Source organism: Artibeus jamaicensis, unplaced genomic scaffold (genome assembly GCF_021234435.1).
Source record: "Artibeus jamaicensis isolate MK-2021 breed Jamaican fruit bat unplaced genomic scaffold, CSHL_Jam_final scaffold_1019, whole genome shotgun sequence".
NCBI lineage: Eukaryota > Metazoa > Chordata > Mammalia > Chiroptera > Phyllostomidae > Artibeus > Artibeus jamaicensis.
Window position 1 is genome coordinate 18,074,634 of NW_026522025.1, and position 15,406 is coordinate 18,090,039.

Below are 15,406 nucleotides of genomic sequence, written 5' to 3' on the forward strand. Positions count from 1 at the left end.
CTTTTAACCCAATCCCCCTCCCTTCCCAGCATTTTTTTTTTCTAAGACCTTTTAGGCTCTTAGTGCTGTTTTAGGCTGTTGTGTTTAATTTCCTTTTTGTGTGTTCTAAGGACCTTAATACCATCCAAAAAGTTTGAGAAGTGTCTTTTGTTTATTTAATCGAAGTAGGTCATATCTATGCTTATGATTTGTTTGGGTTTTGCTTCTCTTCTGGGAAGAAGTCATGCGTGTAGATGTCAGAAACGTCTCCGAGAAGTCAATGTCTGCGGCTGACCTTGCAGGGCCGCGGTCTGGTCTTCCAGGCATCCTAGAGCTCATCGGCCCAGCTCCCCTGTTTTACCAAAGGCCCAAAGGTTGGAGATGTGAGGGGAAAGTAGGAGACAACAAATGTGGACCACTTTTTAAGGTTCTTCTTCCTGTACCTTGAGACTTGGTAGAGTCCTTCACCAAAGCTATTTTTTTTTAATTTGGAGATGTGTGGAATAGTAAAGGCGGTTGTGATCAGAGGGCGCTGGGAAAGGTAGTTGGGAAGAGAAAGTCCCAACCCTATTTTAGCTCTCAAGTTAATAAAACTGCTGCCTTATGCTGCCTGTTCTAGAAAAAACGAAAAACCTGTGTGCAGAGTACTTTGGCCACAGTTCAGCATGACGATGTGTGCACACGGCATTTCAGCAGCATCCTCCCATGGACAGACGGGACCACCGGCAGCCCTAAAGTGAGAATGCCACCTACTCCAGCCAAAAGTATACAATTAACATGGTTAACTATTTAGATAAATCACGGAAAACCTGGGTTATCTTGATCAAAGCCACCTGTCCCTCCCAAACTTTTATAGAGGTCAGTATCTGCCCTGTTGATTTCAAAGTTGAAGGAACACTATGTATGTATATGACTATTAGCATTTATTTCATCAGATACCTCCCTTGTCAGGGCAAAAAATGGAATCCAGACCTTGAAAAACAGCATCTGAGTGGAGAGAGCCCTTGGTTGGTAACCTCCAAATCTCAGTTCTTTTATTACCTCATAGGATCTTGCTTTTCTTGCTAAGAAAGTGCAAGAAAAGCACTTCTTTCTTAGCTTTCTTTCAAAAATATTAACCATATTTTTCTATTGCAGTTTTGTAGCAAATTGACTACAGAAGTGAAGTAATCCCAGACAAATCTATTTGTCATATACTATTTTACTTATACTGATAATACAAGTTACTCCATCTGCTTCTGCCTTTTAATTTCTTTGAGAAGAACTTGCAATGGTGGCTTCTTTGCATGAAAGAAAGTTTCCTGGAAGGAAACTTCCATTATCATTCTCTTCCATAGTTCTGGCACCGAGAGCTCTCCAAAGGTTACACTTCAGCCCAGTGTCTACATAGTCGTATGAGGAAAAGAGTGCCAATGTCTGAACAGAAATGAAGTGAAAATGAAAATAGTAATTAAAAGGCTGACATTATTTTAGAGTACTAAGTGGGTAAGAGTATTTTAGAATCACATGTCATATTAAGAGTAGACTGGTTGAAGGAGAGAAGAGAATAAGCTATTAATAGAGTAAGAATGAGAGAGCAATAAGAAGGGAGATGAAGGACTGATAAAGAGGAACAGAGGAAAACCAGAGTCCAATTCTGACACATTGTTTAGTCTGTCGGTGGTCTTGCCCCTCCTTCAGATGCTCCAGAATTCTCTTCCTCCTCCCCCTCCCCACCCCTTCCTGGTCACTAGAGTGATGACCTTTCAGCAATTCTTAGTTTCTGGCCTCTTTCCTACTCTCTCCAAAAGTGGAAAGAATTTAAAGTGAAAATAAGGTATATATTACAAACTCATTTTATTCCATTGCTATTTATTTCTAGAAACTATTTTTGAAATGGGCGCTTTTTAGTCATGCAATTCCTAAAAGAAAATCACTAAATGTTATAGAAAAGATTACCAGAGAAATTTTCTGAAATAAAAGACAATACCAGACTGTATAGCCATGGGTAAAAATTCTGTGGGGAAATGAGAAATATTATTGTTCTATTATAAGAAAGAAAATGACCCTGAGGGAATCTTTCTACCTTCAGGGGAGAATTAATGCTAGTTTTTAAATTCCTCCAGAGTAAAGTTATAACTTCCTTCACTAAGTCACCCTTATAAAGCAACAAATCATATATTGTATCCCAATAAGATCCTCCTTTTAAATTGCTGGCCAAAAATTTTATTTTTTTTCCGTAAGATGGCTCTAGTGGCACTTAGCTGTCTCTAACTTCATTTAAAACCATTTTCGCTAAACTGCATTGTGACAGCTGTCATATCAGCATGCATTTTTTAAAAATTATCAAAATTGGTGAGCTTTTGTATAGCCATTTTAATATTGAAGATGGAGGAAAATAAGCGATATTTTCATCATATTCTTTATTATTTCAAGAAAGGTAAAAATGCACCTGAAGTTCAAAAGAAAAAATAGATTTGCACAGAGTATGGAGATGGTGCTGTGACTGATCAAACGTGTCAAAGGTGGTTTGCGAGGTTTTGTGCTGAAGATTTCACACGGGATGATGCTCCACCATCAGGTAGACCAGTTGAAGTTGATATCAAATCCAGACATTAACTGAGAATAATTAATGTTATACCATGTGGGAAATAGCTGACATACTCAAAATATCCAAATCAATAAAGTTATTGGTAAAAGTGAAAATGTGTCTTTTATTTTACGGAAAAAAAACTCACAAATTTCTGGCCAACCACATACCATCTTCATATAAAGTTGCACAGATTCCCATACTTTTTAGGAACATGTCTACAGTTAGGAATAAGTGCCACTAGATGGCGCCTGTGTACACATATTTTATATCTAAGTCATAACAATACTCTAGCTGGATGACCACACTCTGGACAATCTATTTTCATACCTGTTCTACTGGAACCGAAAATAGCTGGCATTCATGCTGCCTGTCACTACCAGAACTGAAAAGCAGAGACAGTGATTGAATATTTATTGACACTTTATTCAGATGGCTGGCGATCTGAGAAGACAGTGGATTTGTACCTAACAGACTGTCTTACATTCCATTTCAAACCAACCCTTTTTATAAGGAGAAGAGAAGTGTAGGTAAGGGGTTTGGAATTCAGGGAAAAGGTCAATCAGATTAAAAAACTGCAGCATTCTTTCATTTGTTGACTGGTGATTCTTTATCTGTGTCCTTGGGGAAGTAGAGCACAATAGTATCTCAGATAGCATGCTTACAGCCCCCGGGGGCACAAAGGTGGAGCTGCTTGTGGTCTCCTCGAGTCAGGCCGGGTCACACCTTCAGTTCCTGAAACAATAGCTTTTACATGCATTAGTTACTACACTTATTGACTATTACCTGAAACTAAAATTTTCCAACTCTTGAGTCCCCCATCATTCTTAATAAAACTAGTAATAAATATATTAACACCCCCTCCATACTCTTGAGAGAACTAATTTGAAACAATGCTCTAAATTTAAACAATATAAGAAAAGAATATTTAAGAGCTTTTAGCTTATTTTAAGCATGTCTGTATTTTTTTTACAAAACCTTTCAGGTTTTATCAACCACTTCCAGGACCCAATCATAGAGACAAAGAGAGAATCTGCCCTCTCTCTGAGCCTTGGGTGAACCTGTGCTGTAACGTCCGATGGTCCTAATTGTTCAATTTAATGATTACATCTGCCAATTGAATAGTTCTCTAACTTTCTTGTGCTTTCCACATATTTTGTGCCAGTTGGTCATTGTTTTAAATCGCCTTCTTTCCAATATGCTCATTCCCAATATGTGGGGAGATAGTGTCTACAAATTATTTAAAATATATTTTTAAGTGAGCTCTCCAAAATGTACACACTGGGGACTAAGCCGGCCTTGCAAAGCCTTCCTTACGCAATTCTAAAACCAGTCCAATCTGAACCTGTGTGTATAACTTTAATTTTGGCTGTGACTAGGCATCTGGCATAAACTCCTAATTTTTCATTTTATCTATGTGTACAAGAAATTAGCATAATACTATAATTAGATTTTCCCTTATTATAAAGTAAATAGGAACATATTTCAAAATATATGCCATAACGTCATCAGCAGATTCGGAGGGTAGTTAGCAGTTCCCCCCACCTCCCCTCCTTCCAGTAGGTGTCTGGGCATGGAAGGTGCAGAGTCCCTGGCAGCTTCTGTGATTTGTGTCCTGAAGCTATTTGGGTTCTTACATATTTGGAACTTCCTGACCACCAATAGATGGATCACTCATTAAAAAGCCAAAAGTTTCTGTTTACAGCTTCAAAACTAAATACATTCTTGCCCTTACAGCTTAATTTAGCCAGCACCCCTTGTTTGGGCCTCTCCTTTGCAAATTCCACCAAAGCCCTACTTATTTGAGGGTTTCTGGTGATTCTCTGCCAACCCTTTAATCTTTTTTTCTCCCAGCCCCAAGCAAAAGTAGAGAGAACAAGGTGTTCTTTCCCAGAGTCTTTGCAAAACTATTTAAATCCTCTGGTGCTTTCCTTCAAAGGAAAGTTCCCTTCAGGCCGCCTGATCCCCAGCTACTAATACAGTGTGGGCTTTCTTAGCTAAATCCGTTCAATCTTCTTTGGCGGTTGTTTTATAACTGCTTTGTGGCCTCAGACTGATGGCTTTAGTGTGCAGTCTTGGGTATTCCTACCAAGGCTGCTTCCTCTCTTCTCAGTGAAGGTAAATGTCTCCTGAACACACCTCAGTTGTACAGCGTGGCCGCATGTCTCGGAACAGAGGCAGCAGGGCTCACCACCACTTCATTCTTGTGAGCACAGCTCTTGGCTTTTTTATTTGCCTGCTTCCTATTTCAAAATTGTTTTTCAACCCTTTTCAAGGCTTCAACAAGCCTTTCATGATGGTGTTAGTTGTAGCATCGGGAACTAAGTATTAGAATGGAAATTAGGAAGAATCTGTACCGAGAATGATGAAAAAACTTACTTTTTGAAAGTTATTCATATACTCCAATAGTGTTTTTGCTTTGTTACTGCTGGCGGCACCTCTAGATTTTTGCTATCGACTATTACCTTTTTTTCCTTTTTTCTTCTCTTGTCATATATAATTTCATTTTGTGTTCCTGGGAGCAACCTGCAAGTCAGTGCTTCCCACCTGGCAGCCAGGACAGTGCCCCCTAGGGCTGAGGTTCATTGAAACAATTCATGTTTGAAGCCCCGTAGACTTCAGCATGGGGCTGGTGGCTTCTCACTCTCACTTGGAGCCTGAAGAGGCCTTATCTGTTGTACCCACCTGTACCTCATTATGCAGAACAAATGTGACTTTTTTTCTACCTGTGCCATTATGCAAAGAGGGTGGGAAGCTCTGCTTTTAGGTACCACAAATGGGAAGGTCACCAATGCTGGGTTGGCGAGTGGGGCGCTCAGCGGTGAGAAACGGTTACCTGCAATGCCTGGAGCTCTTTGAAACACTCTCAGCTCTCTTCCCTACCCACCTGGATGCTGGTTGCCCACTGTGTCACTCCCTGCAAAAATAAGGAGTGACTGCCGTCCTCAAGACTCCACTTAACTTCTTCTGGTGTTTACTAACCAGAGAATTCACCTGTAAAAGAAGTTGTAGCTAGTGGGTAAGAATGATCTCCACATTTGATTTTTTCCTTGATGTTATCATTAGACAAACTGTTCCCAACTTTTAATGCTTGTCTTCCTTCTGTTTGTTTTAAATTATCCATCTTTGGTAGCCAGTCTTCATCCATAATTCTCCAGTCATACTTGTGGCGCCCAACTTAGCAACCAGTGTTTCGTACTTGTTAGAATCACAGTCTCGTTAGGATCAGACAGATTCTCTAGCAGGAGATCGTTCTGATGTATTCTTTATAAAACCATGAATGTTGCTACTAAATACTACAGATCTATGTGCGCATTCTCTGGATGAGTTGGATGAGTTCCAACTCCTCTCTCTCTCTCTCTCTCATACACACACAATCAGAAACACATTTGCACATATTTACCAAAAATGATAATTACTATCCCAGTGAACTAGGGGCATAGATAATCATAAAGTACTAAAAGGTTAGAGAACAGGTCTTCTTTTCTTTTTAAAATGTTCCATAAAATCTCCAACACGCTTATCCACACCCCCCACAACTATACCTAGTGAGAGTATTCACACAGGCCTGTATGTGGGTTTGCATAGATCTAGCTTAAAAGAGATATTTAATTCTCCCCCAAGTTTTCCTCCGGACTGTCCTCAGATCTGTTTTCTAGCCAACCTATGTGTTTATTCTTTTAAAAAATTATCAGTAATTAGAAAAATTCCCTTTTTTCTCATTGTACATATAATTGAATCAACAAATGTTAACAACCAAGGGATTTTGGGGACAGTAGGAGATATAAATATAAAAACCCAGGGTCCCTCCCCTCAAGATTCACAGTCTACTAGGGAGAGACACATACAAAGTCTAATAAATGCTACTGTGTGGGAACAAAATGCGAAGGACGTGCAGAGAACAGTGTCATCACTCTCTCCCAGTCTAATACGACAGCAACTGCTTCCTTTCAGCTTTATTGTTTATAATGTGAATAAAGACTTTTTTTCTATTCCCTTAGGAAAGCAGGCTCCTCCTATTCCTCATGTATGTTCTTTTCCAAAAAGAGCACAGTCTCAGGTGACAGTGATAATGTAAATACCTGCAGTGTCATCTAGAATGAACCATATCAGAGAAGGATAGTCACTAAGTTCGCTAAGTTCTCACTTTCCAATTTCCTTTGACTTTGTCCTTCCAAGAGGTTGCCCCTTAGAGGTCAAAGTCAGAGGGGGCTGCGGGAATCCAGGGCAGGGCATTGAGCTACTCTTCTGCTACAAGAGATCTGAAAAAGACAGTAGAACAGTTTACCCTTTCGTTTCTATTGAAATCTTTGCTTCACAATAATTCATGCTTGTTTTAAACACCTAAGAAAAGTGTACATAGTTCTGGTGGACTTGCATATTCTAAATACTTATGCACATATACACAAGGAAAAACAGCACTCTTTCCTGTTAACAAACCCTCCCCACCCCCCACCCCCGAGTAGGGGGTGCTTTGTGTTTAAGAACAGAAAAGGACCCATTAGAACTCAGTGAGAAATGCAACGTGAACAACACCTATGACGAGATTTTCTAGGAAGTTCAAAACTGAAGAGTGCCTGGACTGCGCAGGTGCAGTCGTGCCATTTAGATGAAGAGCTGAAAGAGCCCTGCGATGTCTCCCCAGGCCCTCCTCCAAGGGTCCTCCAGAGTCGACAGTTTGAGCTGCCCTGGCAACACCTCTCAGCGCAGAAAAGAGCCAGCCATCTCAAGGCCCACAAGTCATTCTGAGGGAAGAATCTCTTCGGGGATTACACTGGCCAAAGAAATGGCAGATACGGTTTTAGAGCCAGCACGGTCCTCGAATTTTTGTTTGCTCTTTAAGGTTAAAATTACGGGTTTTTGGTTTTTTGTTTTTTACTCAAGTTAGGATTAGCCTAAAGGTGGGACAACAGCTATATAAAAACAGTGGGTTCGAAATTATGAGTTTAACCAGAGACTGGAAAATCAGCCGCCATTGGTGATGAAGGTGGATTTTACCTTGGAGCAATTTAGTGACTTTGTGCATCAACTTAGCAAATGTGAGCTTATTAAAATGACTTTTATGGATGGCGGAGCATGCTGACATTTGGAGTTGAAATTGTGCTTCTTAAATACTTAGTCACAGGGCTCCTAACCTCCAAGTCTACTTTGGGAATGCAGTGGAAGATAAGCTGGGACTGTCTGTGCATATTCAGTGCCCAACATAAAAAAACACCATTTTTTCACTATAAAGTTGAACTGTTGGTTTATTTAACACCTCATCTTAATCCCAAAATAACATTGGTTTGCGTTTGTTTTTCTTTGGGGGCAGGTAGCTCTTAGTTTTTATTTTTTATTTTTGTTTTTAATAATAATTGTATATACTTAAGGTATAGATATGCATAGTAAAAGGATTGCTACCATCTCATCTCCTCAGATATCTACCTTGTGTTGTGTGTGCGCGTGTGTGTGTGTGGAGAGGGGGTGGTCACTGATACTTGAAAACTGGCTCTCTAGGAGGGGTCAAATCAGGTCACCTATCGTGTGACCTGCCCTCATCTCCTCAGGGCAACTGCATTTCAATGTGGACCAAAGGCTGAAGTCACAGAAATGAGGCATCGATCATAGGATCTCAGATCCTATAGATCTCAGATCATAGAATCTCAGAAAATTCTTAGTTTTGGGGGAAGCTTAGGGGACAGGACAGGGGTGACCTCCCTGGAGCCTCTGAATGTAAAATGTGTAGTCTGTCTTTCTCATGGCTGAAATCTCAAGTCCTTGTTACAGATTGTCCTGGAATCCTAGAGTCTGGTTTGATCAGTTTATCAACTCTAGCATGATAGAGGCAGATACGCAGGGAGGACTTGCATCAGCTGAACTGGGTTATTTCTTTAATGAAAAACTAAATTCCAGGTTACTTACAACTGCTGCCTTGCTGAGGGAGTTGTAGTAGGTATTTTTATTTTTATTTTTAATACTTGGGAAGATGTTTCAAGCAATAATATATTAGGTGTGCAATACTTTGGTCAGGTAGTGCGTGCTGGCGTTGGCCGGGGTAAGGATGGTTACAGCAGACTGCCTTTAGTTATCAAGCCGAGACAGATGTGCCTCTCAACCGGCCCCTTCTGACCAGATGGTTAATTTACTGTTTGAGCTGGAGTTCAACCTCAGCAGGAGTGGAACTGGATTTCACAGGGTTCCCCTCGTCCAAACTAAAGCACGCTTACCGCTTTCTCTCCGTATTCCCCAAATCTCAGCCTCCAGGACCGGTTACTGGCAAGTCGTTTTACCAATTTTCATTGGTCTGGCCACATGAGGAACATCCTGTTTCTTTAAATCCCCAATGTTCAAATTATTATGTAGAACCAACTCCCTATCAATTTTCTCCACATTTAATCCTCAGCTTCTTGTCATATTTTCATTTTTCTGCATTGGTTCCCATGGTAACAAGTCTGTTGGCAGAGCAAGTGTGACTCTGCTTTTAGCCTTCGGCACATTACGAAACCCTTCTAGTGATCCTCAAGTATCATTATAAAAGGGCAGGAAGAGACTAATTTGTTAGCTAATGTCTTTCATCTCTTTCCCTACCACTGCATTTACCCCCATCCCCAAACTAGCCGCGCTAACCCAAAAGACGGCTTTCAAGGATACTGTCCAGAATCCCTTCACCTATTGATAAAACCTTTCAAACGAACTTCCTATCCACCTACAGATGGAAGGACTGAATGTTTTGGTTTAGAATTCCTCTTCTAGGTGTCAGTGATTTCACTGACATGAACGCATATTCAGTGCAATGCCCCAGCTGACAATGGCCAGTTGGGGGCAGCCTAGAGCAGCAATTTACACTCATTTCTCTATAAAATAGCCCCCGATTGTATCTTAGATGTAATACAGTCTAGGGCGTATTCATGCCCTGAATTGAGCCTTAAAGACAGTGGAGACATTTGAACACATCTTCTCCCAATCAATAGTTAAGTGGCACAGGAGGCAAAGCCAAAGAGTCATCACAGAGAACCGAGCTCCTGAAGATGAGGAAAACTTATTCAAACAATGTAGAGAAGAGGACATTGCAGCTGGTGGTTGGGTGGGAGCAAGGAAGATTCACCCATTTGGGAGAATTCAGGATCCAACTATGGAAAAGGTAAGAAGCCCACTGAAAGCTGAGGAAACTGCACAGAGAAAGAGGAGTTTTTGAGAGAACTGTTTGAAGAAAGGGAGCCTGCAAATGAAAGGACAGCTTCACGCAGACTTTGGCCCGACTCTCTAACACGTTTTTCCCAGTAATGATTTCCTTAAGGGTTTTGTGGCCTGGCATTAAGTTATATGCCTAACAACCCCAAGTCTCCTACAACCTCAATACTCAGAAAAAGTAGGAACCGTTCATCAGAAAGTAAACAGTCCTCATATTCAAATGCGCTTTTATTTTCTGCAAAGGTTAATGAATTCGGGGGAATGAAAATAGTTGTTAGACATAAAATGTGGGTATCTCAGTTATAGTTAAGAAAATGATCAAAGGTAAATTATTCCTTTTTGTTGGGTCTTATAAAGTATGTGATACTTAAGCACACTGAAGTTTTAATTAGCTAATTATATTGTACAAAGATATTTTTTGGCCCTTTAAAGGTTATTTTCCTACATTAAGAAATTTTTTCTTATATGAAAAACTTTATTGTGACTCAGGTTTTGTCTCTGTAGAGACGTGCGTACACAGCTGTTTCCCTTTGTGCACTTATTTTGCACAGGTGATGAGGTTAAATAATGCCCAGGTATGCAGGTCAGCTGATCTTTATAAGAGCTGAAGAAGAGCATTTGATGGACAAAAGAAATCACATTATATTTTTTTGCATCTTTCCATCCCTCTTCTCCTTCCTCAGCACTCTGCTGAAGAACATCTATTTAGTCAGGAAAACTTAAGTAATATTTTTCAGAAAGTCTTTAGGAAAACCAAGATGAAACTCTCAGGCAGATAGAACATAAAGCTGTTCTCCTATTTGTTAGAATGATCATTTATTTTCACAGTGTGGTGCTGAAATAGATTTATTTTTAATATTTTGAGTCTTTCCACTCAGAGAAGCCTTATTGGCCTGGAATGTATAAAAGGCATCTGTTCAGGGCAGTAAGGAATGTCGTATGCTAAATTTTACTCCAGGATTTCTAATTTTAGCTTTGATGAGGAACGTTGTCAATGGAATGTAAGAGATGTTTTAATACTGCTGTATGATGTTTAGGCATTTCCCTTCAACATCCTCAACTACATTTTCCTCCTTGAAAATGCAAGCCTTACTATTTTGTTTGGAATGAAGAGAAAGGTAACTGATAGATAAACCTGATATCTTTGTCCCAAGAGCCAACCAAGTTTCTCCTTGTATTCAATGTATAGAGGACCTAAAGGAAGCTTACAATGACACTGTCTTCATATGGAAGTAGAATTTCTTTCCTAGTTATCAGAGGTAAATCTATTTAATTCTACCTGTAAACGTCAAAGGCCATCTCAAAAAACCTTGCAGAAGTGAGATTTGCAAGTACTGTAGTTTCATTTTCCCCATTTTATAGCCACCCAAGGGCACCCCCAGCACACAAACGTAGGTAAGTAAACCATAAGGTGAGCTATGGTCTCTTTCTGTTCAGAGACAAAATGTTAAATTAACAGCAGCAGTTCTAAACAGAGATTGACTTTTAATTGGTTTGTAAAGAATAAGTAAAAGGGTTTTATGGTTTTAGTAGCCACACAAAATACTCTCTCTTTCCCATACTATTTGACAATTACTTTTGACCTCAGTTATTTGGGGGCATAATCCTTTTATTACTAATATAAATAAGTTCTAACTCCACATATTTCTTTAATATTTTTCTAAATGCTAAGAACATGTACATACACATTTTCATTTGAGGTCATATAATTTGGGTAGTGAAATATTTCTCTTCTGTAAGTTAAAGCAGAAGTCCTACACAGTGATGTGATGACATTAAGCCAATATTTTAGCAAAATGAGGAATCTCTCTACACACACCCCTTTTAGACCGCGGACTTCACTGCCGTATGTGCAGCACAACAGTGACATCTTAAGGCCAAGTGACCACAGCTCCTTTAGCCAGAGAAAGAACTTGAATTGGGATTTTACAGAAATTCCATGATATTATCAAGTAGTTTTCAAGTTTACAATTTGCAACTGACAGATCTTTATAAGTGCTTCTTAATTTTCTTTTCCAGTCTTTGTGGACATTTTAATGTGCACTAGTAAATGCTGACATTTGACATAGACGTATTGTACACTAATGCATGTATTTCACTGCATACTTTACTGACACTCCCCTTGTAAAGCTTTTATAGAAGAAACAACAAGCCACAGCAGTATAGCAAAAGAGGCTTAATCTTTATAAATTGGGGCCTTTTCTGTCTCTTTGCTAGCCTAGGTGGCCGCATACAAATTCGAGTGGGAGGGGGCAGGAAACACCTCTTAATATTTAAGGTTTTCTATGTGGGTGAACTCTTGCCAATTCAAAACTAATTGCTTACTTTAATAAAAAAATTTTACCATTTTATATAAAAATTAAATCGCAAGATGTTTAATTGAAATGGCTGTATTGTAATTAATATTTTGAGATAATTGTGACTTGGGGCTTAAATTATATATAAAAATTGTCATTTTTGTGTTAAAATTACTGTATCACAATTAACAGTACTTTTTAGTTGAAGTACATATTGATGTATATAAAACTGAATAGAGACATATTTACTACTTTATTAACATAGATTGTGAATGTACTGAATGGATTTTTTGCAGTATGAGACCATATGACCTTGAAAGCTGCTTCATTTTATGTGCAAAGAAGTCCTCTGAATCTCTATTTTAAACTTACTGAATCAGTGAAATAGTTAATTTGCAAATGCTAGCTGTATCCTCCAGTTTTATGTATTGACACTAATCTATAAAGGTGTACAATGTGATTAGAATGCATTTTGAAGATGCTTTCTGTACAGATACAAAACACAGGGACTAAAATAATGCTGTGCAGTGTATAGCAGAGCCATTTTTCGGCTTTGGTGTACTCAACTTTTTCAGTATTTAAAACAAGTGTTTTGAATAACATAAGTCTCTTTATTGTATAAATAATAAAATGTCACCTTATTGTACAGTGTCTTTTGTTTAATGTCAAAGCAAGATTTTTCTTAGTCAACCAGAATTGTAGTATGAAAAAAGCATGTTTGTTTTAAAGAAAAACACAGGCACTGAATTAATATTTGCAAATGTAACTTTTACTACAAACATGTACTATTTATCTTTATTAGCAATGATTTTTTCCATAATATGAGCATGCCTCAATCATCCAAAAGGTATCTATCTATCTATCTATCCATCCCATCTATCTATGTGAGTTAATATACATCCTATTGATTGGTTACTTAATTGAATCACATGGTAACTTTTATAATGACTGATCAGCCTAGCCTACTCCACATGTTTCTGGTGTAAATAAAAATGTTTATATTTGATATTTATTAAATGAAGTTCACCTGTAACAACTTCCCTTTTATAAAATTACCACATGACAAGTTTAGTCTTATGAACATTACAAGCAAATTTAAAAATTAAGGCCCTGGAATTTTAAAAAAATGCACAAGGGTGGATTACAATACACCACAGATGAGATTATATATACAAATATCTGCTTAGTAAGTATTTAAACAAAGTACATTTCGAGATTTCTATGCAGTACACATTATTAGTTATGCTCTGTTGCTAACATCTATAGAATTAACAAAATCAGGTCTTCAGTACTTTTTTATAAAAAGAACAAGAAGTATTTTTACACTGGTAAGACTGAGGGAAAAATATGCACATCCAGTCTCTTTAAACTTCTTGAATCTAGAAAAACCAAATTATTGTATGTAAACGTAATACAAAGACATCATTTAAAAAACCTTGTCAAGTTTTAAATTCAAAATCGTGAGAGTAATTATAACAACACTTTTATTATTTTCTCCACCAACAACTGTCTTGTGTAGCATTTCTGTGACCTTAGAAACCATGACAAAATGATTTCATAAAACATGGGGTAAAGGCTAGAAATATTTCAACTAGATTAAAACAAAAACAATACTGTGATGTTAATTTTAACCTTATGCTGAACCCAACTACATCACAAAAATCCTATCATCAGTAATTGAAAAGTTTGATTTTTTTTAAAAGGCAAAAGAACAAATTCAAGTCAATTTTACATCAAATAAAAAGATCAAAATTGGATGGTCATACTCAAGTCAGTGGTCACATTATATGTAACACAAACAAATGGGGGGACCACTTCTACAAACATGCTTTGTCATAAAAGCATTAAACTACATTAAATAAAAATTCAGTTTTAAACAAACCGTCTTCTATGTTATAAGGGAATGAAAATGAGTAGGATAAATCTTGTGCAAAACATTCAGACCATATGTATGTACACTGCACATGTTATCACCACTACAAATGTACACAACACCTTAGAAAATGTTAATTATCAATGTAAGAATTCTAAGAATTCACATGATCAGAATTATAAAACAACTCCAATTTAAGTAGGAATTCGGTCTCTCAAATATTCCAGAACAGCAGCTGTGCCTCTCATTAATATGGCTGCCCGAGGAACGCGGAATGGATTTCCATCTAGTAGTAACGTTCTAAACAAAAGAGAGAAATTAAGGATTTTAACATTTTCCATTAAGGAGGCTTTTCTTCTAATTTCACTTATAATCTTATGAATAAGATGTGTGTGTGTTATTTTCCATTTGTCCATTTCAAATCTAGGCACTTGAATGGTTAGAATTAGAACAGCAATAATAACCTACCATGTGAAAGGTTCTGTGCTAAGTAATTTAAGTTCACTGACTCTCAGTTATCTTAACCCTATAATGTAGGTACCATTAATATTCCTATTTTAGAGATAAGAAAATACAAGTTCAGGGAGGTAAGAAAGACTTGTCCAAGGTCACACAGCTGCTATTAAAGGGAGGAGCTGTGATCTGAACTGTAATTTAACCCATCTTTTTCTCTGTCGCATAACCATATACTAAATGCCTGATTTATACAAGTTGGGGCAAAAATAGGTTTACAGTTGTGAGTGCCCAAAACAGTTTATTTATTATTATTATTTATTATTGTATTATTTTCCCTATGAACATCTGCAAGCCTGCTCTGCCCCACCCTGTATTTACACAAGTGTGGAATGCGCATGCTGACAAGCACTATCCCAGGGGCTAAAATGTGATCAGTATGTCCCCCTCCTCCTTGGGAAATACTGACAGGTCTGCCCTCTCCTACCTTTGACCAGATACACATATACAAATCTATTTACTTGTTCTGAAATGAAGTTCAATTTAAAATTTAAGGGCCTGTTAATTTGTTTCTTTAATAATTAAGAAATGTCTTAAATTATAAGATAAATTTTTATATTAATTTTAATAACTTAAGTGTTTATGTAAACAAAAGTCAAAGGATTCACACCATACATATCATACCTAAATTATATCTTCAAATACTTTCATGAGCCTTGGGAATTTTTTAAAAGATTGATTTTTCTTAATTTATAGAAGTTAATTACAGTCAATCCTCATTATTCAGACTCTACATCTGCAGATTTGCCTACTCACTAAAACTTGTTTGTACCCCAAAATCAAGACAGCTGGCACTTTCAAGGTCATTCTTTAACACACATAGAGCAGCAAAAACCCTGAGTGACTGGATAGGCACATTCTCCACTGAGGTCGATCGAACAGGTGACGCTGCCTTCTTATTTTATTCAGCTCCCACACACTGTAAACAAGGGTCCTGTCCCTGGTCTTCTTAGTGTGACATTTTTGCATATTTGTACTTTTGGTAATTTCACTGTTTGAAATGGC

General features: G+C 37.9%; 1 protein-coding gene across 4 annotated transcripts in view; it reads right to left on the bottom strand.

The window, feature by feature from the left end:
• Window positions 1-12,762: 12,762 nt before the first annotated feature.
• LRRC40 (leucine rich repeat containing 40) overlaps window positions 12,763-15,406 on the bottom strand; it is a 41,576-nt gene continuing 38,932 nt past the window's right edge. For all 4 annotated transcript variants that reach the window (XM_053655543.1, XM_037145297.2, XM_037145296.2 and 1 more), the window contains one exon: window positions 12,763-14,188. In XM_053655543.1, coding sequence (XP_053511518.1) covers window positions 14,083-14,188 — 106 coding nt within the window. In that variant the 3' untranslated portion in view covers window positions 12,763-14,082. The remainder of the gene's footprint in view (window positions 14,189-15,406) is intronic.